The sequence below is a fragment of the Triturus cristatus genome, chromosome 5_1 (assembly GCF_964204655.1).
Source record: "Triturus cristatus chromosome 5_1, aTriCri1.1, whole genome shotgun sequence".
NCBI lineage: Eukaryota > Metazoa > Chordata > Amphibia > Caudata > Salamandridae > Triturus > Triturus cristatus.
In genome coordinates this window covers 101,196,722-101,222,438 of record NC_140587.1, presented here as the reverse complement: position 1 = coordinate 101,222,438, position 25,717 = coordinate 101,196,722, and the positions used below count along the sequence as shown (strand labels likewise).

Sequence of the window (25,717 nt, the reverse complement as noted above, 5' to 3'; positions counted from 1 at the left end):
AGTGCAATGTACAACATAGCATAAAACATGCACCACTGCAAATTTTCAAAGCGCACACAGTTAATACATACTCATAGCAACATGCTCTAATGTTTTAGACAGGTTTTCATGCAAAATGCTTTAGCCCCACGTGTAGTGATGGTGCATGGTTAATTTAATACACATTATAAAAAGATGTGTTATGAACTGAATATGCATTGTTAAAATATGCAACAAAGCCAAAGTCTCTTAAGACAGGAATAGGGAGTGTAGATTACAAGGAAAATGAGCTGGGAAGAGAGAACACATTCAATGATTATCTTTACAGCTAAAGAGGCCACTAAAATCACGAGTTTTCTCTACACTGCAAAAACACATGTTAATTCAGCACAAGCATTTCAGACTGACTAGGCCTCATGTTATGTCTTTTACTTTGCTTTGCACCAAAAGTGCCAATTTTAATAAGCATTTGTCTAGGTCTCATTTCATGTTTCATGTGCCATGTGTTTTCCACTTGCACCAAAATCTGCGTCATTTTAAATGCAGTCTGTCCGAAGCACAAAAATAAAGCAATGCCTAATCTTGATGAAATCTAGCTCTATCAATGCTATGTGGTGTGCCTGTCCTCCCAGCCGTATGCCTCTGTATCTACCGCCCGTCCGTGCCAAGCAGGCTAGTGTCTCCATGGCCAGGGCAAACAACAGGGGGAGGGGGTTACCCCTGGCATGTTCCCCTCGCCGCCTGATACTGTTCCAAGATCGTGCAGCCCATGTGCACCCTGGCCAATGGGCTTGAGTACAGCAGTTTCACCCAACGTATAAATCCCTGTCCTACTCTCATCCTTGCTAAGACGGCATAGAGAAAGTCCCATTCCAGGCTGTCAAAGGCTATTTCGATATCTATGGTGAAGAGCTCTCCCTCCCGTTCCTCGCCTCTGCCCACCTCTAAAATGGAGAGAAGCTGTTTTATATTTAGAGTCGTGTTTCTACGCGGGATGAACCCCGCCTTGTCCGGGTTGACCAGAGTGGTCATGTATGGAAGGAATCTCGTTGCCAGTAATTTACTTAGAATTTTGAAGTCGAGGTTAAGCATCGACAATGGCCTGTAGGCCGTGCATTCAAGAAGGGACTTATCCAGTTTAAGCAGTGGAATCCCCATTGCCTCTGACGTGGTCTTCTGCAGGATTCCCTCCGCCCCGGCCGCTGCATATAACTCTCCCAGCTTGGGAGCCAGCTCCTCCACATAGGTAGCATAGACCTCCATAGGGAGTCCATCTGTTCCCGGAGTTTTGCCTCTGGCCAATCCTTTAATATCTGCCCTAATCTCAAATTCCGAGACTTCACCACCCAGTTGATCTGCCTCCTTATCAGACAGTGCATGGAGAGGAAGCCGAGCCAGGAAATCCAGTGTCTCTCCTTCTCCTCAAAACTCTGAGCTCCTATACAGGTGTTTGTAGTATTCAAGGAACCTATTGTCTATTTCAGCCTGCCTATATAGGGGGTGTCCTGCATGGTCAGCCCCTTCCATTATATTATTCCCTCTACAGGTCGGATTGGCTAACCAAGCAAATACCATGCCCGCCTTTTCCCTTTCCGCGTGTTTTCGGTCCAAGTATGTTTTATAGTCGAAGCATCGCAATCATTCTTCTGGTCTGCCACTTCCTCCTCCACATCCAGGAGCTCTTGCCTAAACTCTGGGCGTTCAGGGCGTTGTGTCTCTATAGCTCTTAAAGGGCGGTCCGCCCATTCCACATCCGCAGTTAGTGCCTGCGGTACCCCAATAGATGTCACCATACACTCCCCCCTGATCATAGCCTTAAAGGCTTCCCATTCTGTCAGTCTGAAATTAGTGGAGTGAGCGTTGTCAGTGAAGTAGGACGTTATATGCCCCCTGATCTCTTGGAGGAAGGCCTGGTACTCCAGTGCCTCTGGTTTTAGGCGCCAAGTAGGGATGGGTTGGTGTTGCGCCCCCCATTGTAGCCTAATCAGTATTGGATTATGGTCCGATACCATATGTGTCAGGTACTCCAACCCTTGAATCAAAGCGTGCATGTCAAGTGAGCATAGGAAGGTGTCCAACCTTACGTGTAGTTCATGAGCGTGTGAGAGGTACGAGTATTCCTTATCTAGTGGATGCGTACACCTCCAGGTGTCCACCAATTCTGCCATTCTCTAAAGGCCTTAGCCATCCTATGCAGCGGGGAATGCCAGAGTGGTGGGTGGGATCGGTCTAAGGTCGGGTCCGCGATGCAGTTAAAGGCTCCCCCCATGATGATGGAACCAGTCATGTAGGGTGCTAGGATGCCAGAAATCTTCTCCAGAAAGGCGGCCTGCTCGATGTTCTGCCCGTATATATTGATTATTGTTACATCTTGTCCATCTAGTCTACCCGTAACTATCAGGTATTGGCCCTCTGGGTCAGTCTTGTGCCCCGTGTGCTGAAAAGGAACCCCCGCCCATATCCATATCAGCATCCCCCTAGTGAATGCTGAGAACGAGGTGTAGAATGCCTGGCCTCTCCATCTCCAGTGCAGTGCAATGCCCTCGGAGGTCAGGGTGTGAGTCTCCTGCAACATGGCAATATGAACCCCGCGTCTGCTCAGGTGTGAGAAGATTTATGTCGCTTTTGCATGGAGTGCATGCCCCGGACATTCCAGGATAATAGGTTATATGTCATTCTTTTATTCATTGTCTCTTATTCCCGCTTCCCTCATCTTTTCTCGTTACCAGGGTTCCCCGAAAAGGGACATAGATGGGTGTGATCTTCACTCACTGTAACAAAATATATCCCAGGCTCCCTGCAGTGTCCCCAACTTAAATCTTTATAAAAACCCCAGCTCCCCCACCCCAGGACAAGTGAGAATCTCTCCCCCATCCATACTGCACACTTACATCAGTCTATTGATAATGTCCAAAGTTCGGGTAGTGATGGGTCAAATGCTCGGTTCAAAGAGGAGCAGTGCCCTCCTGCTAATCCCAAACTCCCCACCCACCCGGCACATACGTTATTCGGATATCAAGTCTTGGTCCCGGGCACTGTTAGCCTCTTTTGGTATGGTCTTATTTCTCCGAGGCTCCCCCCATGTTTAACATTCCCTGCTATACTTGCGTGTCCCGCAGTGTTCAGATAATTTCATCTGCCGATCTAGGAATCACCGATGGGAGTTCTTGGCTGCCACTCACACCGTACTGGAGCTTTGTTCCGAGTCTGAGTCTCTGTGATTGTCCCTGGAGATCGATTTGGTGTCCTGTCTTCCAAGTGCGCTGAGGATTGCTATCGCCACTACTGCTCTATCCCTTTCTTGTTGCGTCTCCGCTACTGTGGGTACACTTGCAGTTTTCCCTCCCATCCCTCTTTGTTGGGCCTGGCTCTGTTCTTGCCTCTCTTGCCTTGAGTCGTCCCGTCCCTGTGGTGCATACTGATCAATCCATTCCCACACTTCCTGTGGCATGTTTGAGAACTTTGTCCCTTCAGTAGTTACTGTTCTCAGATTAGCAGGGAACACCATGGAGTATTGTCTGCCCATCTGTCGCAGTTTCCTTATGGTGGTAATATATGATGCTCTCTGTTTTTGAACCTCCCGGTAAAAGTCCGGGAATATTCTGACTGTACTATTGTCAACTTTGAGTTTCTCCTTCAGTCGGGCCTGGCCCAGCACATGATCTCTGTCTTTATCGAGTAGTATGCGTGCCACCACCATCCGCAGGGGTTGTCCAGGTAGGGGTGCTCTTCTTGCCGGAATGCTGTGTGCTTGCTCCAGAGCAAAGTATGGAGACAGCCCTTCTTCCGCTACGTTGGTGCGGATCCAGTTTTCTAAGTAGGCTACCATGTTGCCTTCCTCAATCGTTTCCGGCAGGCCCACCATACGTAAGATGTTGCACCGTGCTCTGTTTTCGGTGTCTTCCGCCCTTAGTTTCAGTGCATGTACCCGCTTCTCCATGTCCGTTGGTCTATGTGTGGTTGTGGTCACCTGGGGTTTCATATCCCGGACTTCTCCTTTGGTTGCTGTGATCCGTTCAGCTAGCTTCCTATGATCCGCTCTCTGTAGTCCCAGGTCCTCTCTGAGGGTGTCAATTTTTGTTTCCACCACTGCTCTTGAGGTCTCGATAGCCTGGAGAATGTTGTAGAGGGAGGGATCCTCTGGAGCATTTCTCCTGGCGTTGCGTCCAGTTGTCTTAGGGCCAAGGTTCCCAGGGTCGTCCCCCGCCTGTTCCTGCTGCTCTAGGTCCCGTCTTTTAGACACCTTCCCCATGTTAGCTCCCCACCTCATGTCTGGGCCTGTCTGGTAGGGCTTTCTGTCTCTTTGCGGCCTTATCCTCCTGCCCAGAGGTCTGGACCTAGGTATGGTCCGTGCCCCGGGTGCCTCAATTTTCATTGTCCCGAGAGTGTTTTCCCAGCCAGGCACAACAGCCCCAAGGGCTCCTTTTCGCCCAAGAGACGTGGGGGTTGCTTCTACTTCTCTGCTCTTCACCCCCTCAACTCTCTCAGAGTTGCTCTAGTTTTCTCTGGGAACTCTATGCGGGATTCAGGGCTTATGTGTAGGGCCCACTGTTTTCTTTGCCTGTTGCTTCCGTCACTGCCTGCTTCCGCACAAGCAGTTGGTTTCCGGCTCCGGGGCCGACCTCTGTCATTCCTACTAGTCTCCCACTTCCTGGATAGTACCTCTGTTTGTTTTTCACTTTAAATATTCAGTTATATTTATTTTCCTGTTGTTTTTCACCCACTTAGTTGCTGAACCAATGTCCAGGCTCTCCTCTGATGCTCCCGGGCCCTGTTCTCACCCCAAGCTCACGCAGGCCTTCTGCCTCTATTGGTGAGCCGTTGTCTCTTTGCTCTCCCGCTGGTCAGAAGGTCCCACCTGCCACACCCACCACTTTGGGGGCTCCCTCTGCTCGCCCTGCGCTCTGGTTTCTGAGAGAACCGATGGATCTCGCCTTGGCCCAGGCGCAGTGTCTCAGAAGTTACGCACCGGACTCACCATTCTGCCGCAGACGCTATCTTGTCTTTCCCTTGCGGCTCTGCTGTGCAAGTTCTTTTCGCTTCGCACTGCTTCCTCCCAATGCTTTTCCTGTGCCCTGGTTGCTGAGACTCCTAATCGCCTATGGCCCCTCACTGGTAGGTCTTGCCACGTTGTCCTCCGTGTCTCTGAAGTTCCACACTGGGCTAATCTTTTTATCGCGGGCGCCATCTTGCCTTTTCTTGCCTTTCCCGTGTTGCCTTTCCTTGCGTTCCCGCTTTTCAGCCCGTTCCTTGCTTCTTATTAGCCCTCAATGCCGGGTTATTCATATCTGCTGTTACGCTGTCTGCTTCAGGACCCCTTGATTGTGTCAGGATGGCACCGGATGGGGGATCACCGGCAGGAGCTCAGACCAAAGCTCCCTACTCCATTGACGCCAGGCCATGCCCCCAATGATGTTTCTATACCATGACAGTAATATTGTATTGTAATTGCATTTGTATAGTGCTTACTACCCCTGACAAGGCATCAAAGGACTTTTTTCGGCGAGTAGCATGCTACTCCGGGACCCATAGAGGATTCGTTTTGAATTTGTATAGTGAAACATGCAAGTACATTTTAAGTGTTAGTCAGTTATTTGGATTCGGAAGGATAGCAGAAGGATAGAAGAGGGAAAAAAGGTTTGTATTTATATAGTGCTTGGTACCCCTGATGGGATGTTGAAGCACACTACTCCGGAAACCCATAAAGGAATAGTGGTGAATTTGTATGGTGAAATATGAAAGTAATTTGAGTGGTGGATAATAATCAGTTATTTGGAGTGAGAAGGATAGTGGAGGGACAGAAGGGGAAGAAAGGTTTGCATTCATATAGCAACTTTTACCCCTGATGGGTGTTGAAGAGCTTTTTTGGCGAGTAGCGCGCTACTCCGGAACCCATAAAGGATTAGTGTTGAAAATAAGTACAGTGAAATATGAAGTAATTTGAGTGGTGGATATGATATTCAGTTTTTGGATAGAGAAGGGTAGGTGGCAGGATAGAAGAGCGCTATTGTATTTATATAGCGCTTGCTACCCCTGATGGGGTTTTGAAGTGCTTTTTTGGCGAGTAGCACGCTACTCTGGAACCCATAAGGATTAGTGTTGAATTAGTATGGTGAAACATGCAATTAATTTGAGTGGTGGATATGTTAGTCAGTTATTTGTATTGAGAAGGGTTGGGGAGGGGTTGAAAAGGGAAAACAGGTTTGCATTTACATAGCGCTTGTAACCCTGATGGGGTGTTGAAACGCTTTATTGGCGAGTAGCACGCCACTCTGGAACCCATAAAGGATTAGTGGTGAGTTAGTATAGTGGAATATGGAATTTGAGAAGTGAACATGTTAGTCTGTTATTTTGATTGAAAAGGATAGTGGAGGGATAGAAGAGTGAAGGACTTTTTTTTTTTTTAGGTCATAGCAGTAGGAGGAGGATTTTGGATGAGTTACAAGGGTTTTTGGAGGGGAAGAGTCAGAGGGAAGAGTTTAGAGGTTTGTTTTGGGGGATCAGTATAGTAAAAGAGGTGTCAGATGATGCAAGGAGGGGTAGAGTAGTAGAGAGTCTAGAAAGGGTTATTTTGGGGATTATAGTAGTGGTATGGGGTTTGGGATAAATGAGAGAGTGGATGTAGAGGATATATTGATAGATGTGTAGGGTGAAAGATAGGTAGTGCATTGGAAAGAGTAGTAGAAAGTAGTTTGAGATGAGTCAGAAAGTTGGGCATTGGAGATGCCAAATTGGAAAAAAGTGATAAATATATAGATCCATAAGTACATTGAAAGCATATATATGCATAAAGGAGGTAAGTATATGTAGATTACAGATATTGATAGAGGTACAGAATGAGAAATTGGGTAGTGCATCGGATTTGCTTTTTCAGGAGAAAAGTAACAGACACACAGATCCAAGTACATGGAGGTACATAGATGCACAATGGAAGCAAGTACATATAGACCAAAGATGATTTTTTTTTTTTAACAACATAATTATTCTACATGTTTATTCAAAGTAATACACAAAGATAGGTACATTTCTATAGTGAAAATAAATTGTGGGTGGGTATTACTGAATGGGAACATGGGCAGCATTTCTGGCCCTGGTCCCGACCAGTCTCTTTTTTTTTTTTAAGTCCTCATTCTGCCAGTTCACTTGTTGGCAATACTCCCATCCTTCACTGGTGATCCAGGCCAGGTTAGAGTCATTCCACACAAGAGGGAGGCCGTTTCCACTTCCACCCTTCCCTGGAGTGCCCATAGCACGGAAAGAAGCAGGACCGACGGCTAAACGTTGGCTTAATCATAGGACCTCGAGTTTTTGCGACCAGTTCACCAACTTAACCCATACTTTTTCTCGACTACTAGCATCACATAACAGGTCCAGTTTACTTATATGTATAACGCTTTTTTTACATTCCAGCGAAAGAGGTGGAACATTCAACTTCCACAATTTTCAAATCTCCCGCCTCCCTAAAAGAAATACATAGAAAATAAATCTTGCATCCAACCTACTAATCGCAATATCATTGTTTTGCTAAACTCCAAACAAAAACAGGACAGGACTTACCCTCAATACAGTGCCTATAACTTCAGTAATACATTCGCACACCTCAGACCAAAACTTCACAATATAAGGGCATGTCAAAAACATATGACGTCAGCAGCAGTGTTTCTACATTTTCTACATTTTGGGCATTCATAGTGTGTCCCGGAAAATTTCTCTAATTTTACTGGAAACCAATATACCCTATACGCAGTAAAAAGATGGTTACGTTTCAGATAGGCAGGTTTGACGGTTTCCCTGAGTAGGGTAAAAGATACTTTCCAGGTTTCCCTCAAATTTATATTTGACATAACCCCTTCCCAGAGTTTCTGTATATCACTATCTAAATCGTCTTCAGCCTTAATCAAAACATTATACCACAAGGCTACCTCCTTCTTAACTGTGCCAGTTTTTAATGCTTGGTCTAACCAGGAATCATCCTCTTCTTCATTCCATTCTTGGCACCCCCACCATGCAGAAAGCTGATAATATTTAAACCTGGTAAGTTGACCCCCTGTAATTGCATTCACAATTCCCCAATCAACCAACTCAATTCCCTCCTTCAAATCTCCCCAACAAGAAATACCCGCTTTCCTTAAGGGGAGACTAAGGGAATCATCCAGACACTCAGGGGTCCCGGGGGATTCCCAAATCGGGGCACTAGCTGAATAATAGGAAATTCCTAATTTCTTACGGATTAGGACCCATACTTTCAATGCTCTCAATAAAATCTTCAGCCTTACTTTTTTGATGAACTTGGGGTCCCCAAACTTAAACAAATATTGATCCTGGCCCTCCCTCAGTTCACCGAGCATTGCTCCTAAAAGAATTCCTACCGCAGAACTATATTCTTTACTTAAAAGCATCCGACAATTGTTGAAGAAAAAAGCAAGCCCATATATGCAAATCTAAATGAGCCAGCCCGCCCTTCTCCAACCTCCTCTTTAATTTCTTCCATGATATGCGAGCACCCTTAGAGGCCCAAATAAAACTGCCTAGCCTTCCCTGAAGCTAAGCTATCTCTCTTTTGACAAATAATAAAGGAATATAATTAAATAAAAAAGTAATTTTGGGCAAGATCATCATCTTAATAAGATTTACCCTTCCATATAAGTTCAAAGGTAGATTTGCCCATCTCACCAACAGTCTTCCTACTTCCTGGCTGATCTTTTTCCAATTCACCATGGTAACATCTGCCAATTTCTGAGTTACAATAATGCCAAGATAGTGCATGCTCGATTTTGCCAACGGCTGTTGCTTAGGTTGGTTCCATTCCATAATTATATTTTTATTTGTGTTTACCTTATATCCTGAAATTTTCCCAAATATTTCGGCTTTGGCCATTAATAAGGGAATAGACACCTGTGGGTTCTGGGTATAAAGTAGAAGATCATCGGCATAAAGCGCTAACTTAATCTCAAAATTTCTATATCTAAACGGAACAATAGCAGTATCCTTTCTAATCCATATTGCTAATGGTTCAATATACATATCTAACAGAAGGGGGGATAAAGGACATCCCTGTCTAGTTCCATGAGAGATGCTGAACCAATCGGTCAACTCGCAATTTACAAGCACCCTTGCTCTAGGTAAGCGATACAAGAGTTGGACAGCTTTAATTAAATTACTTGGAAATCCAAATCTCCTTAAGACCTCCCAGAGGTATGGCCAATGTACCTGGTCAAAGGCCTTGGCAGCATCTACTGCCACGACCGGCACGGGTAATTTATATGTCTCCGCCAAATCTACTACTCCAAGTATTTAGATGGTTAGTTCGTTAAGCTGTCTCCCTGGAATAAAGCCTTTCTGGTCATTGTGTATAATATACTTAATAACCTTGGCAATACTAGTAGCTAATACCCCAGCAAAAACTTTGTAATCAGTATTCAATAAAGATATGGGCCTATATGAGTCAGCCTGCATGGGGTCCTTATTCGGTTTCAAAATTAATGTTACTGTTGCCTCTGCCCAACTTGATGGTGGATCTTCTCCGTCTTTTAAAATTAGATTGAACAACTCCTTTAGTGCAGGTATTACTTCATCCAAGAGGCAATGATAGATCTCAGTTGGAAGGCCATCAGGCCCTGCGGCCTTACCTCTTGCCATTTTCGTGAGCTGCTGTCTAATCTCTTCTTCTGTTATCTCAACCGATAACACCCTCTTCTGATCATCACTTAGATTCGAAAATTCAATATCCTTGAAAAAACCTTCAATACTGACCGTCCCAGGAAAAGTATCTTCAGTATAGAGATGACTCGTATGTCTGGAAATTTCCCGCCCTATACTGGCATTGGTATCAACTATATCTCCTGTCACCTCCTCTCTAAGACTTTTAATTAAATTTCAAGCTCTATTTGTCTTTGCTTTCCAAGCCAGTAATGTACCACTCTTCTCCCCATATGCAAAATGCTGCAATTTACTAGCCCTCCATCTATCCAATAATATTTTATCAAGGGCTCCGTGATATTCCGCTTGCAATAATTCTAATTGATTTGTGCGGGGGATCACCACACTAGGGCACTCAAGTGAAGCTTTTTGTACCTTTGTTCTTTATTCTTAATGGTTTCCAAAAAATGTTCTTCTTGTTGCCTCAAACTACGTTTTTTACCCGCCATAATACCCGTACCATTCAAGTCAAGTCAGGGGCATTTGTATCGCGCACATATCACACACATGAGTCTCATGGCGCTTGCAGACGGCTCTGATAAACGGACCAGATCTAATTTCCAAAAAGCCAGGTTTTCAACTCGTTACGGAATTTACTATGTTCTGGTATGCTACGAAGGTAGAAAGGCATTTTGTTCCAGGACGATGGTGCCAAAAAGGAGAATGAACAGCCTCCTTGCCTGACGGTGTTAATTCTTAGAGGAGTCAGCAAAGCTGCGTCGCTAGAGCATAGCATCCTGGACGGGTGATACCAATGTAACTTCGCTCGCCAGTATTTTGGACCAGTTCCGTACATATGCTTATGAGTGAGACATAGTATTTTAAAAAGAGCTCGCTTTTTTACCGGGAGCCAGTGGAGAGTGTTTAAGCAAGCTACAGAGGGAGATCTGTAAGGGCTCTGACCAGTCCTTTTCCCCAGATCAGAACAAATCTGATATGTTACGTCCCCAAATTTTAACTGCCGTTCTTTCAACGCACGTCCCAACACCAACTCCTTAACTGAAAAAGTTAGGAAGTTCACCAAAATTCTTCTAGGAGCCTTTCTCCCTGGATGGAGCCTGTAGGGGTCTCTGTGGATTCTTTGAAGTTCTTTTTCCCATTCTATATCCAATCTGTCCGGTAACAAATCTCCCAATAGCTTACATATGTAGCCTTTGGTGTCTGACCCTTCTGCATTTTCAGAAACCCCTAAAATACGAACATTATTGCACCTAGCATGTATCTCAAGCCTTTCCAAATCCTCTTGTAGGGACGTATTCTCCTCTCTGAGGCCAGCTATTTCCTTAGCATTTACTCCAGTGACGTGCGCTGAGCTATTCCATCAATCTTTTGTTCCAGGATCGCACATTTCACTTGAATCTTTTTCTGATTCTGTTCAGAGGTTTCAAACCTAAGCAGATTATCCTGTCTCATACCAAGTAATAGATCCGTCACTTGAGTCGCTAAGGGGACCCCCTCCAGGGGGCTGTCGCAGCTTCTCGCCCCATCTTCACTATCCGCACACGCCCTCGAGCAAGTTGTACCGTCTGCATAGATGGAATTTGCAGGCTGGTAGTCAAAACTCTTGTAGGGCTGGTAACATGTTCCTCCAGACTCTCCGCCCCACTATCTATAAGAGGAGCAAACCGATTTTCCAACCTCAGCCGTTCACTATGGTCGTTGCACTCCGCTTCCTCAGGGGCCTTCCCCGACCCTACTGAGCCTGCCACCTGCTCCATGATTTTAAAATAGGACCTAAGAGAGGGAGGAGGTTTGGGTTGAAGCCCTACTTCTTTTGTCCTACACTTTTTTATTCTGCCTCCCTTCGGGGGTTTCTTGACCGGCGTTACAGCTTGAGGTGTACTTGCTTGCTTTGTTTTTCCAACACTCTTTTTCTCCGCGCGTAAAAGATATCTACTTCTTGCAGCCAATACAGGCTGTACACCTTTCTGCTTATCCTTAGACCCCCCACAACTCCTGGGTCTCCCACAGCATGTAGCACATTCACTATATTTTGATCTTGCGCCTGCTCCTGGTCTTGACTCAATACACAGGGCCCGCGCCTCTTAAAGACTTTGTGTTGTCCAATCCCACTTTAGCCAGTGAAGGTGTAACACACAACATCCGATCTTGCTCCATCCACCCCGGATAAAGGCTGAAGTAAAAAAAACTGCTCCCGCAGCACCAGGGAAGATGTTGTACAAGGGAAAGATCCAAAGTCACCCCCGGTGTCCCCTCTTATAGAGGCAATTGCTTCCTCTTTACCGGCCTTGATTTGCTGTGTGAGCGTCCTGGCAGACTCCCCCGCCAACCTCACTGTGCCTCTCCATGAGCCATATAACTTAACCACGCTCAACCAAGCGTGCTTATGAGAAGCCGCGGCCCGGCTCCAGCTTCCCTGATAGGTGGAGATGAAGTCACGAGTCGCGGCAGATTCCAAAAGTGCTCCGTAACCCATACGACGGAAGAAGGAGCAAACAGGCAAACAGGCAATTATAAATCAATGGCGCTCAAAACGCTCAGAAACACTCGATATGCCGCTTACTCGAGTTGGAGCCCGGCAGTCACTACTCACAGTACCACATAGTACCTGGCAAGGCCTCCCAACACCGGCACCGGCTTCCTTAGGAGAAGGAGGGGGCGGAGTCCCGTCCCATTGAAAACCCGAAACAGGCTCGGTCACTCAATCTCAAAATGCTCAGTTAGCGCACAATAGTCCCCGCTCTCATCACCTTGCCTTATTTCATAGCGCTATAGCACCAAACCTCCACATGACTCGGTCTCTCCACGGCGATCCTCCCGACCGGCGTTTAGCCAGCTGCCATGTTCCCCCGACCAGTCGCGAACAGGCTCAAACAGGCAACTGCCCTTGTCCTCTCCGTCCTTAACAGGCTCAAACAGGCAACTGCCCTTGTCCTCTCCGCCCTTAGCCTCGACGCCCGGGCTGAGACACCCTAACCCTGGCCTTTTATAGCCCTAGTAATCAGGTGACCCCTACAGCCAATGGGAATCCTAGCCCTAACACTATCCAATCACAACACTACCCCTAAAATCTGGAACCAGTAGGAGACTAGGACCTTACAGCCAATCTTAGCCCAAGTCCAAGCAACCAATCAGTTTAAAAAACCCTGATCTCTACGTCCAATAGAGGCCCTAGCCCTATCAGTAGTCCCAACCCAAGTCCAAGCACCCAATGGCACAGGAAGCCCTAGTCCCTACTTCCAATAGAAATTATATGAATAGATATGAGCTTATGAAATTCTAATACCTGATGATAACAATTGGAAATACCTATGCAATAATCCACTTAAAGCGTGGCCTGCTAGGTATTGTTGCTCATTGCTAGTAAGCTGCCATGGCCCCTTAAAAACAGCCACAACTTGAGTGTTTGGAGAATCGCCTCTATGAGCATGGGCCACACAAAGCAGGAAGCAGAGCCTCCAGCCCCACTTTTTGACTGGTTGTTGGGGTGTCATGATTTAGCTTTTTGGCAGTTCTTCTGCCCGCCTACTAGGTGGTCCACCCGCCCGATTTAGATGTTGTCTGGCAGTGTGGAAAAAAAACGCTGCCAACTCCGTCAGTATTTTGGCACCCGCCCAGAAGGAAGCAGAGTCCTCAGCTTGCGATGGCGGGAGTCCAGCCAGGATACAGAATTGGAAAAGTGGGTTTACATATTCCTCTCACCGCCGATTCTGACTTACAGTGAAATCCCAACTTTGTGCCAGGAGCATCAGAACTCTGGCTCAGCAGGACTCAGCATAGACACCTAGACCACAACCGAAGCAGGACCCAACACAAGCATCTTAAACATGTCTCCTTCTCCGTCTTATCAAATCATGTCTTGTTGTGCCAGGACTTGACTATCGCCAGTAGACACTTTGCTATGATGACAACCTTCATAGAAATTATTTTGACATACCCGTGTGTGTTTTTCAGTGATTGGAGCAATGACTCCTCCTTTGCATGAATATTTGTTAATGAACTTAGAATCACATGATCCCATGTGGATGGTTTTTCAGTAGCAGATGCTAGTAATTTGTTGTGCCATCTGCTCAACGATTTTCCCGCAGGGCATGGAACAATCTGAGATGCTGAAGTGGCTAAAGATCCGTCCACAGCATCAGCAGCAACAGCAGCAGCAGCAGCAGCAGCAGCAGCAGAAGAAACAGCAGCAGCAGCACATCAAAAACAGACCCAAAATGAAAGGTAGGTCCTGGAACACTGGTAAGTTTACAGTGAAGGCCGCTGAGCTGACCTAAGTGCCATGGCTGTTGGGAACTTATAAGTAATCCTATGTAAAATGTCTGTGAGGTCAAGAGGCAGTGGGATGACCTCAATTACAGAGAGATGTGTCAGGTAGAAGTGCCTGCCATATGTCGGGTAGGAAATTACACTGCCAATCATAATAAAAAATAACAGCGAGCCCCACCCAGCTTGTCTAAGCGGCATCCTCTGAAGATCACCCCCAGTCCCTCCTTCGATAACATGTGCTAAGAAGAGATCGCACATGCAGTCCAGAGGAGTCCCTTGCTATGGTGCACAGCCCCTCTAGGACAATGTGGGGAGATTCTGTATCACCGCGAATTCTCCATTTTGAGGATTCTACGTCCTAGCTCAACTGTAAAGTGTTAAGGGAGAGGTTACACCCAGCTGTGTCCCCAGTTTTTGAAGGTCTGCACCCAGTGAGTGAATCAGTATACTTCTTATGTGTACAGGGCACTCATCATATTAGAAAATAAAACATTGGTTTCAAACAAGCTTAGAGATATCCCTCTATCTACAGATCTCCGCCACCTTTTCTTCATGTCTTGCATATACACAGATCTTGAGATTTGAGCTTCAAGTAGGTGCCCCCCTGAAATCTATCAGAGGAATGGGTATTTAAGCCAATCCAAGCAACAGTAAATCAACTGATGTAACAGACAGAAATATTTAAGTATACTCATTCCATTCTGAAATATTTTGTTCATAAATCCCGAGGCAGTTGTGTATTCTATAGTTTTTATTTTTAATATAACACATGATTCATTTAAATCAAAATGCATAATAGAAACATAATAAATATATACACAATGTCCTCACCCGTACGCTCTATGAATAACTCCTGGTGGGGTCTTTAAGCTAAATCCAGTGGGTACTGAAAATAATCTGATACTTTTTTTCAGTGGCATTTAGAGAGAACATTACCTCCTTGACAATGTGTAAAATTTCATAGTATCTCTAAACAACAGGACTCTTCAAAACCTTTATATGTTATTACATTCCTGATTCAATAAGATAAATATAACAAGTAGTTTTGAAACAATATCAATATCAAATATTGAAATACATTTGCCAAATTATTTGGACCAATAGCATAACAAAATGCTGTCATAAATGATTGCGACACTTAGAAACCAAAGTAATATCCAATCTTCAGATTCGACTTTACTAATTGATTAACCCAGCAACCTATACCAACAGTCATATATACATTATTAAAATAAATGAAAGGTAAACCAATAACTAGTTTCCAATGTCAGTTTATATATTGGTTGACGCGGCAATACCCAAAATATGATCTGCGTTACTGTCATAAAATCATTGAAAATGTACCCTTCAAGACATTAACGTGGCAGCTTTTTCTGGACCAGTGTAAAAATCACTATATAAATATTGCCTCTATTAACCATTATTAGTGACCATAGTTACCATGAAGTACATCAAATTTGACTCCCCTTTCTCAAATTGATTATGTATTTGAACCTGCGTATTGTCTGAAAAGGGCCGAATGAGGCAGCCTGGAAGTACGTGGAAGAAAAGGCCTGCCCGGTAAATTTATTTGGCGGAGGATCTCGCTGTACCTTCAGGATACTGAAGTGTCATATGGGAGTCCCAATATATATATATATATCAGAAATTTAGAAACAAATTAAGAAAAATACTCTCAATATCGAAATTTCCATTCAGTAAAATTATTTATTTATTACAATGAAATTCACATGAAAATAAATACATGTACAAACACCAACATCAACAAGAAAAAATAATTTTTTATATCTCCAAATTTATAGACATCAAGAATATTCAAGGAAAAATCTTCAAGCTTTTGAAAACAAAAAGTCATGTTGACTGGTTTTAGACAGGGTATGATTGAGGTATGATTGTTATGAGTGATGAGTTGAGTGTTGAGGGGTGAGATTTTTTGTTTTCCAGAGCGTGAAGATTTTTCTTTCTAGCGATCTGAATTATGTTTTGGGCACGTTTACCTTTTTAGGTCTCGCTCTCGAGACCTATTGTCGCCGAGATGCCTCTCAAGGGAGACAGACTGGGGCACGCGCAGTGTTGTGGTTGTGGTGATTGCTGTCTGTGAACGCGCTTCACATGAACAGCATTTGCGCGTTGAGTGCTCCTCTCCGGAAGACCTGCTGAGTTAATTATAGGTCTGCAGCGTGGGGCGCCTGTCGGCATGCTGTGATAATGACCTTTTTCGCTTAGTTGCTTGGTCACTCTGCCCATAGACCGTGGAAATTCAACAGGTGTATTACCCTACGGATTTAGCACATCCTACAAAAATTCAAGAATTTTCCATTACCACTCAATTCTAAATTATGTCCATAGCCTAGATGTTTGTTTGGCCAAAGGTCACGCCGAGATGCCTCTCAAGGGAGACAGACCGGGGCACGCGCAGCAATTGGGGTCGGGGTCTGTGGACGCGCTTCTGAGACGCGCTTGCGCAGACGCACACGCACACACACAGACACACGCGCGCGCACACACCCCGCCGCTGCCGACTCCCCTCACCGCATCCACGGCTGCCTAACGGGCGCGCACACACCTCGTACTGACTTGCTTCGGAAGGGAGACAGGAGATGGGCACGTGCAGGGCTGACTGAAGGTTGTGAACGCGCACGTACAGACACGTGATGTGCACATCTCCTGTCCCCCTTCCGTCCTCGCAAGCCTCATGCAATTTTTTTTTTTTAATGCGCACGCACGCTTTATGCTCTGCGCGCTTTACACGTACAGCATGCCCCACTTACCGGCTCCTGTACATTGGCGCTGCAGATCTGGACGATGCAGTTAAAACCCCAGGACGGGGAGCGCTGCGGGTCCAAGTGCCCGTACATGGCGGCAGTAGTGTCTTTTTCTCGGTGCTGTGAAGGCTTCCCAGGTGCTACCTCCTTCGATCCAATACAGTGATCTGACTTGCCCCAGTACTGCTCTCAAGCCCTCTCCACTGCTCCTAGTGTTAGGTCCGCTATAGTCGGGTCTCTGAACCTGCCCCAACTGTCAGCTGTGTACTCAAACACCCATACCACACATGCGCCATGCAAGGCACACCTTACGGCGGGCGCACTTGATCCTTACGTGCTACGTCACAAGGGCTTGTTGTCAATTGTGACGAGTAACCTGGGAGATGGAGTGGCCTTGCACATTTACAAGGCCTGGAGCTGCTGTCAGACGGTGACATGGGCAGAGACCCTCATGCAGCCTCCCTGCCAGGGTCCCACGGTCTGTTATGAGCCGGGTCAGCAGGGAGCGCTTAACCGCAGTGAACGCAAAGTGGAAAGACCGCCTCGGTTTAAGATTATACAAGCTCTGCTGTCCCTGACTGACTTCAGACCATCAAACAACAAAGGTTTACATCTAGCAGCAATGGTTGGAGTACAGTCCACTGCCCCCCCAACCCCGTCACTCTCCTCCCAACCCGGCTGGGCCTCCTCCACGGCCCTGGCATCTAACTAGCGCTCAGCCCTGCTCTAAGCGCTACATAAAAGATTTGGGGTGAAAGGAGTCGGGGGGTTGGTGGCGGGGGGGTTGTTATATTATTCAAAGTAAAGAAAGCCTATTCTTTACGTATTATCTTCTTTGGGGAGTCGACAACTGCTGTGTAATCCCCCAATGCCCCCACCTCCCTACCCTCCACAATACACACGCACCGGCCCGTCACAAAAGTGAGTGGTTTCAGCCCCCGCCAGGGTGTACAGTAGCCCTGCTTGCGTCTCCTCGCGGGGGCTCTCACTGCTCCCCCTCTTCTTCCTGAGTGACTCATTAGGGTCCGGAATGTGACAGCTCCTTTGTGCGTCTCTGATAGCAGAGGAGTAATCGCCAAACCGGAATGTGGTTGCACACTTAGACAATAGGTAGGCTGTTCCGTAACGAAATGGCAACCACATGACAGTGGAAGGATGAAAGACTGTAACAGCCCTGCCAACATTAGGACCCGTGCCCTGTATTGTACGAAGCTCCTAGGCGACTTATGTCATGCTAAGATAAAGGCCAGTGGGAAGGAATCTAGGACCCTGCACGTGCGAGTCACCATACTACTTTTCAATACCCACGGGCATTTTATTAATACTCAAAACTCCCACGGGCCACGAAACACTCTTTCCAAATTGCCTAGGCGCTTTACAAACGGTGCTGCAGAGCTACGCTCGCATAAAAGACAGAGCACTCGTTTTATGGACCTCCGAAGGATGAAAGGCAGAGTAGACCTCAGTGGGATTTGGACTTGAAACAGCGCAGATGTTGACAGCCACAGTGGTATCTCTAGAAGTGATTTCTAGGGGCTTGAGGACAGGGGAAGGTGATACAACTGGCCGCAAATATAATTGGTGGAGCCATCTATAATGAGCAATCGTGAAGGGTGTTTGTGCACGTGTGTGTGTACACACATCTGTACTCACGCACATACAAAGTTATAGTAATCGCATTCACAAAACACTGTCCGTTACAGACTCATGTATTTCCTTAGTCACTGATTTACAGTGAGAGGTACTTGGACAACATGGGAAAGAACAGATTTAAATTGTTTTTCACCATCACTGATGCTAACACACCGAGTGCCAGATGAAGTGCACAGCCTTTCAAAGCAACATTTGCATTCTGTAGCTTGTGCTCCAGTGAAAGTTTATATGACTGTCGCCTACTCAGGCTGACGAAACGACACTGGAAGCAACTGGAGCACACACGGAGAGTGAGCCAAAATCTGCAGACAAAGATGTTCAAATCCACACTAAGGTGCGACCAGCAGCAAATCCGGGAGACCAAGCGCACAGCCCCCCAAGGCCGCATCAATGGCAGCACCAGCAAAAACAAGCTTTTGCAATGCAATAGGTCTCGCAGTTATCCGAGTTTAAGCTAATGGCATTATAAATGGCAATGCCTTTTATTTATGTTTTAAAAACAAAAATAAAAGTCATTGCTATTTGCAATGTCAATAGCTCAAACTCGCATAAATGCGAGACCTATTGCATTGCAAATGCTTGTTATCTTGTTTGTTGAGGAGTTCTCCTCATCATTAAATGTGAGTATTCCTCCAGTTTTTGTCTTGCACAAGAATATTAGTTTTGGTGTTCCTTTTCTTTGTACCAGACTTGCCAGGGGGTCGCCTCTGAGTCTTTTCCCCTTTGTCCCACTGCAGTAAATCTTGCTTATTTAGTATGTTACTTGATCTAACTCTTCTACAAGCAGCCACTCTGCAGCGTGCATTCTGGAAAACTGCATGATGGCTAGAAAACCTGACAAATCTTCAATAGCTTCTAATATGGGATGAGGAATCATAGATGTATGAAGCTTAACACCTTCGCTGCTAGGCCTCCCTCCTCCCCCCCCCCCCCCCCACCCGAGCACTGCCTTGTTTTGGCTATTTGGGGTTGTTCACGCTTAGGCCCCTGTAACCTTTTGTCCACATAAGGTATCCGCGCCAAATTTGCGTCCTTTTCTCCCAACATCATGGGAATTCTAAAGGAACCCAGGGTTTGTGGATTCCCATGGAGGGTACTCTGATATTAGCCAACATACAGCTAAATTTGGGTTTTTGGGGGAAAAATTGGAAAAAAGTGCAGCAAATGAAAGCATCTGTTTTTTCCCTGCAAATGGTATCAACAAAGGGTTTATGGGGCTGAAATCACCATTTGCCCAGATTTGAGGAACTGACAGACTTTTGTCAGAAAACCAACAATGTTCACACCTTTTTGGCATTTTACTGGGACGTAGCCTATTTTTGCTATTTCTTGTTCTTTCAACCTTCTTCCAGTTAATGGTCGAAATGGGTATGAAAGCAATAATGGATCCTGGAAAGCTATACATTTTAGACAAGTAGACACAATTTTGAATTCAGCAAGGAGTCATTTGTGCAGATCCTCCAAGGTTTCTTTATAATAATTAATAGTTGAAAATAGGAAAAATTGAAAATGTTTTTGAAAAAAATTGCCATATGTGCCGTTTTCACCTGTCACTTCTTCTAATTATGACAGATGTTTGAAAACAATACACCGTTACATCCGCTGGACCTTTCTGGTTGTGGGGATATATATGTCTTGTAGGTTCACCACGAACCCGACGAACCCGGAGCCAATTACTGAGCAGCGTCTTGCAATGTTTTTTTTTCATTATGTACTGGGTATATAGCAATTCATTTGGGAAAATATATACAGTGAAAAATCGAAATGAAAGACACCTGTGTATTTCTGAAATTGGAACAGTAGGTATTTGCACATTTCCGAAATTGTGAGTACCCATAATAGCATGAGAATTATAGGCCATTTTTCAAAGTGACTTCTTTTTTACACATTGTCTTTCATTTGCAAAGCAGGAATGCGTCGAAAGTCAATAGGTAATAACAGGTAATAACAGTTGCTCTACAATTCTGTATTACTCTAAGACTCGCGATAAAAATGGTACCTCACTTGTGTGGGTAGGCCTAGTGCCCGCGACAGGAAACGGCCCAAAACTCAACGTGGACACACCACATTTTCACAGCGAAAACTGACCCTTTTTTTGCAAAGTACCTAGCTATAAATTTTGAACCCTAGCTCTACCGGCACCTAGAGAAACCTAGCAAACCTATACATCTTTGAAAGCTAGACACCCAGGGGAATCCAGGATGGTATGACTTGACTGGCTCTCACCATGTTCTGTTACCCAGAATCCCTTGCAAACCTCAGACTTGGTAGAAAAAAACATTTTCCTCACATTTCTGTGGTGGGAAGTTCTGGAATCTGCGTGGATCCGCAAAATTCCACGAACCGTATGTTCCCCAAAGTCTTCCCAGAAAAATGGTACCTCACTTGTGTGGGTAGGCCTAGTGCCCGCGACAGGAAACGGCCCAAAACGCAACGTGGACACACCACATTTTCACAGTGAAAACTGACCCTTTTTTTGTAAAGTGCCTAGCTGTAGATTTTGAACCCTAGCTCTGCCGGCACCTAGGGAAACCTAGAAAACCTATACATTTTTGAAAGCTAGACACCCAGGGGAATCCAGGATGGGATGACTTGACTGGCTCTCACCATGTTCTGTTACCCAGAATCCCTTGCAAACCTCAAACTTGGTAGAAAAAAACATTTTCCTCAAATTTCTGTGGCTGAAAGTGCTAGAATCTGCATGGATCCACACAATTCCACCCACCCCGCATTCCCCAAAGTCTTCCGAGAAACATGGCACCTCACTTGTGTGGGTAGGCATAGTGCCTGCAACAGGAAACGGCCCAAAACTCAAAGTGGACACACCACATTTTCACAGCGAAAACTGAGCCTTTTTTTGCAAAGTGCCTAGCTGTACATTTTGAACCCTAGCTCTACCGGCACCTAGGGAAACCTAGCAAACCTATACATTTTTGAAAACTAGACACCCAGGGGAATCCAGGATGGGGTGACTTGACTGGCTCTCACCAGGTTCTATTACCCAGAATCCCTTGCAAACCTCAAACTTTGTAAAAAAAACACACATTTTCCTCACATTTCTGTGGTGGAAAGTTCTGGAATCTGTGTGGATCCACAAAATTCCATCCACCCGCATTCCCCAAAGTCTTCCATGAAAAATGGTACCTCACTTGTGTGAGTAGTCCTAGTGCCTGCGACAGGAAACGGCCCAAAACGCAACATGGACACACCACATTTTCACAGTGAAAACGGCCCTTTTTTTTGCAAAGTGCCTAGCTGTAGATTTTGAACACTAGCTCTGTCGGCACCTAGGGAAACCAAGCAAACCTATACATTTTTGAAAACCCAGGGCAATCCAGGATGGGGTAACTTGTCTGGCTCTCACCAGGTTCTGTTACTAAGAATCCCTTGCAAACCTCAAATTTAGCTGAAAAAAAACTTTTTTTCTCAAATTTCTGTGTGTGGAAGTTCTGGAATCTGCGTGGATCCACAAATTTCCTACCACCCAGCGTTGCCCCAGGTCTCCCGATAAAAATGGTAACTCACTTGTGTGGGTTGATCAAGTACCCGCGATAGGCAAGGGCCCAAAACCTATTGAGGTGAAATCAAAATTACCTATCACAAAACAAGCTGGTTTTGCAAGGGAGGTTCCATGAGTACCAAACCCACACATTTCTCCCGGGGTAGTCCAGGAAGGTATAGCTTGCGTGTAGCCCCCAACGTTTCCCTATCCAGAATCCCCTGCAAACCTCAAATTTAGCTGAAAAAATCAAATTTTTCACACATTTCTGTGTCGGAAAGTTGTAGGATCACAGGGCAGACACAAATTTCCTACCACCCAGCGTTTCCACAGGTATCTCGATAAAAATGGTACCTCACTTGTGTGGGTAGGCATAGTGGCTGCAACAGGAAATGGCCCAAATCGTACTGTGGGGACTTCAAAATTACCTAAAACAAAACTACCTGGTTTTGGGGGGAGGCCTGTTTTTTTGGCCCCGGGCTCACCGCCATCTAGGGAAATGTACCAAATCCACACATTTCTGAAAACTAGACACCCTGGGGAGTCCAATGAGGTATGGCTTGCGTGGATTCCCCAACGTTTCCCACCCAGAACCCCTGCAAACCTCAAATTTAACTGAAAAAATATCATGTTTTTCGTAAAATTTTGCGTGGGATCACTGTGCCGGCACAAATGTCCTATCACCCAGTCTTCCCCTTGTTCTCCCGAGTAAAATTATACCTCACTTGTGTGGGTGGGCCAAAGGTGTGTGACTGGGAAGAGCCCAAAACGTAGCGATTAAGGGTATAGCACCGAGAAATTTTAAGCGCTACATTTTTGTTTATATACGTTTTTACCAGTTCTGCATTGGACAACTACACAAGTGAGGTATCATTTTATTCGGGAGATTGAGGGGAAAGCTGTGGGGTAGGACATTTGTGCCAGTACAGTGATCTAATGCAAAAATATGTGGAAAATTTGTTTTTTTCAGCTAAATTTGAGGTTTGCAGGGGATTCTGGGTAGGGAAACATTGGGAGATCCACGCAAGCCATACCTTCCTGGACTCCACCGAGTGTTTAGTTTTCTGAAATGTGTGGGTTTGGTAGGTTTACCTAGATGGCCGCCGAGCTCGGGGCCAAAAACTCATGGGACCCCCCTTGCAAACTAGGTTGTTTTGTGATAGGTAATTTTGATTTTGCCTCAATAGGTTGTGGTCCCTTGCCTGTCGCGGGTACTTGACCCACCCACGCGAGTGAGGTACCATTTTTACCGGAAGACCCGAGGAAACGCTGGGTGGTAGGAAATTTGTGGATCTTCGCGGATTCAAGAACTTTTACACACAGAAATTTGAGAAAAAGTGATTTTTTTTCCAGCTAAATTTGAGGGTTCACGCAAGCCATACCTCAATCAGCACAGTGCATAGACTCCTTAAGCATACCTCTTTGCAAAAAGACTCTACATCTCTTACAGAGATAAGTTTTTGGGGCCTGGGAGGAATTAAATCAGGAAAGTGGCGATCTTTCAATCTAGTTACATTCTCTACCACTCCAACTCTAGGAACACTTGCCTGATCCACTACAACAAGGCTGCCTATCACAGACTCCTGAAACTGAACAAAAGTCATCTTTGATGCAGAACACTCCTTGAACACAACAAAAGCATTAAAAGTTGCTAAATTGAATAGATGGATGGCCAACTTCTTATACTAAATGTAAGCCTTACGAACAGCAGTGTAAGGTTCCAACCTCTGATCTACTCTATCAACACCACCCATGTGCTTATTGAAGTCTACATTGCACACAGGTTTGCGCACTTCAGCAACCTGACCCCAAATAGTCACAGGTGAAGTACTCTCATCATGGATGGTACTCAGCATGTACACATCCCTCCTGTCCACAAATTTCACAGCGAGCAGTTTCTCACTACGTAAGGCACTGCACTGTCCCCTCTGAAGCTTTTTGCAAACAAGCTCTTTTGGGTAACCTTTACAGTTAGAGCGGATTGTGCCACAAGCAAAAGTGTCCACTTTGAACAATTCCTTAAACAATTGCACAGCAGTGTGGAAGTTATCAAGGTACAAATGGTGACCTCTGTTTAACAGTCCTTTAGCAAGTTCCCACACAATTTTCTCTGAAACTCCAAATGTGGATGGACAGCCAGGGAGGTCAATAGTGGAAACCCTACCAGTGTACACTCGGAAATTATAGACATATCCTGTCCTACTCTCAGACAACATATTCATTCCATAACATACCCTCTTGCTAGGAATGTACTGCCTAAAAACCAAACGGCCCTTGAACAGGACCAAAGACTCATCAACATCTATTTCTTTCCTTGGAGCATAGATCTCTGAAAATCGATCTACTAAGTGATCAAGAACAGGCCGAATCTTAAAAAGATGGTCACAGTCAGGGTGATTTCGTGGCAACGCCAAAGCATTATCAACAAAATGCAGCATCTGAAGCAAAAGTAAATACTGATCACGACTCATAATTGCAGGAAATATGACTGTTGCCATCAAGGGACTGGTAGACCAATATAAAGCCAGGACGGCTTCCTTATGAAGCCCATCAAAAAAGTAAAACCCCAAAACTTTTTCATCTCATCCAGATTTGTGGGAGTACACTGGGTAGCTCTAGAACGGGGCCTAAGTCTGGCACTGTTGTCCCTCAAAAACGGTTCAGCATACAAATTAGTCTGCTCAACAATCTCAACCAAAAATACATCGTCCATAAACAACTGAAAAAACTGTATAGGCAAAAAATATTTACAATCCACTCTACACCCTACATCCCCACTAAAGGCAGGCAACACCAGCTGCACCATGTTTGGATCAACCCAGAGTCCAGCACTTCCAGTAGGAAGCCTTGCACCATCGGCACATCAGTGTCCTACTCTAAAACAGGCACTTCATCCGCACTGAGAGCATCTTCATCCACACTGAGAGTAGTTTCATCATCAGATGATTCCTCGTGGACAGAAAACTCACTGCCAGAATCTTGCACTCCCTCTTCTCCCTCAGACGCACTGTCAGTCTCATAATCCTGCTCAGAGGAAGATTCAAAAAGCATACCAAACACCCGCTGAGCAGCAATTCTACGGCTAGCCATAATCCTTACTAATAATGGTAACTTGTCTAACAAGTCAACAACAACGACCATTTGTAAAATAAGTAATAAACAAAATGTGGCTTTATCACAAAGACCTATATACTCCAACACTATACCACTCACTTGCCAGCAACAGCTAGACTCACCAACACCTACTCTGCACAGACACAGCAAGGACCAACAGTATCCCACTAAAAATGAAAAAGAAAAGAAAATTACACATAAGACAAAGCCAAACACATTGCAAAGAGTGTCATGCTCAAAACACTAACTAAATATGCTGCTATTATGACCTCACTTACAAAAAATTCATTCATGCATGACATTAATACTCATTTGGAGTAAACACAACAAAAATGTTTTTCTTACCAAAAAAATGCAACTATGCAAAACTGCATATCAACCACTGCCGAAACCGCAAACAAGAATCAAAAGCTTTGCACTAGAATAAAAAGGAGAAATAAAACATTACAATCACATATGCAAATAGTGCACTAGTCCACACACTATCCACCAGTCCAGCAAAAGTGGTATGTGGGCCTAAACGCATAAGGCCGATCTGCCCCCACGGGGAGCAGAAACAGACAAATAAATCACCCTCATAAAGGGGGGTGTAATGACAAACTTTAAATCTCTCCTGGACAAAGGAATGTACCGTCACTTTCCCAGGGAGAGAATATCAGTTCCAAACTTATGGAATATAACATATACACAGCACTTCCTAAGGTGGGCAAACTTTCAACACTCCCCCCAAAGGCAAGGCAAGAAAACAATAATTTGCGCATCACTTGTGAGGAGTAGC

The 25,717-nt window shown here is 45.2% G+C and overlaps 1 protein-coding gene across 1 annotated transcript in view; it reads left to right on the top strand.

The window, feature by feature from the left end:
* Positions 1-25,717, top strand: part of LOC146830317 (NFX1-type zinc finger-containing protein 1-like) — a 727,926-nt gene that overhangs the window by 519,746 nt on the left and 182,463 nt on the right. The window contains exon 14 of the mRNA XM_085604515.1: positions 13,728-13,863. Coding sequence (XP_085460641.1) covers positions 13,728-13,863 — 136 coding nt within the window. The remainder of the gene's footprint in view (positions 1-13,727; positions 13,864-25,717) is intronic.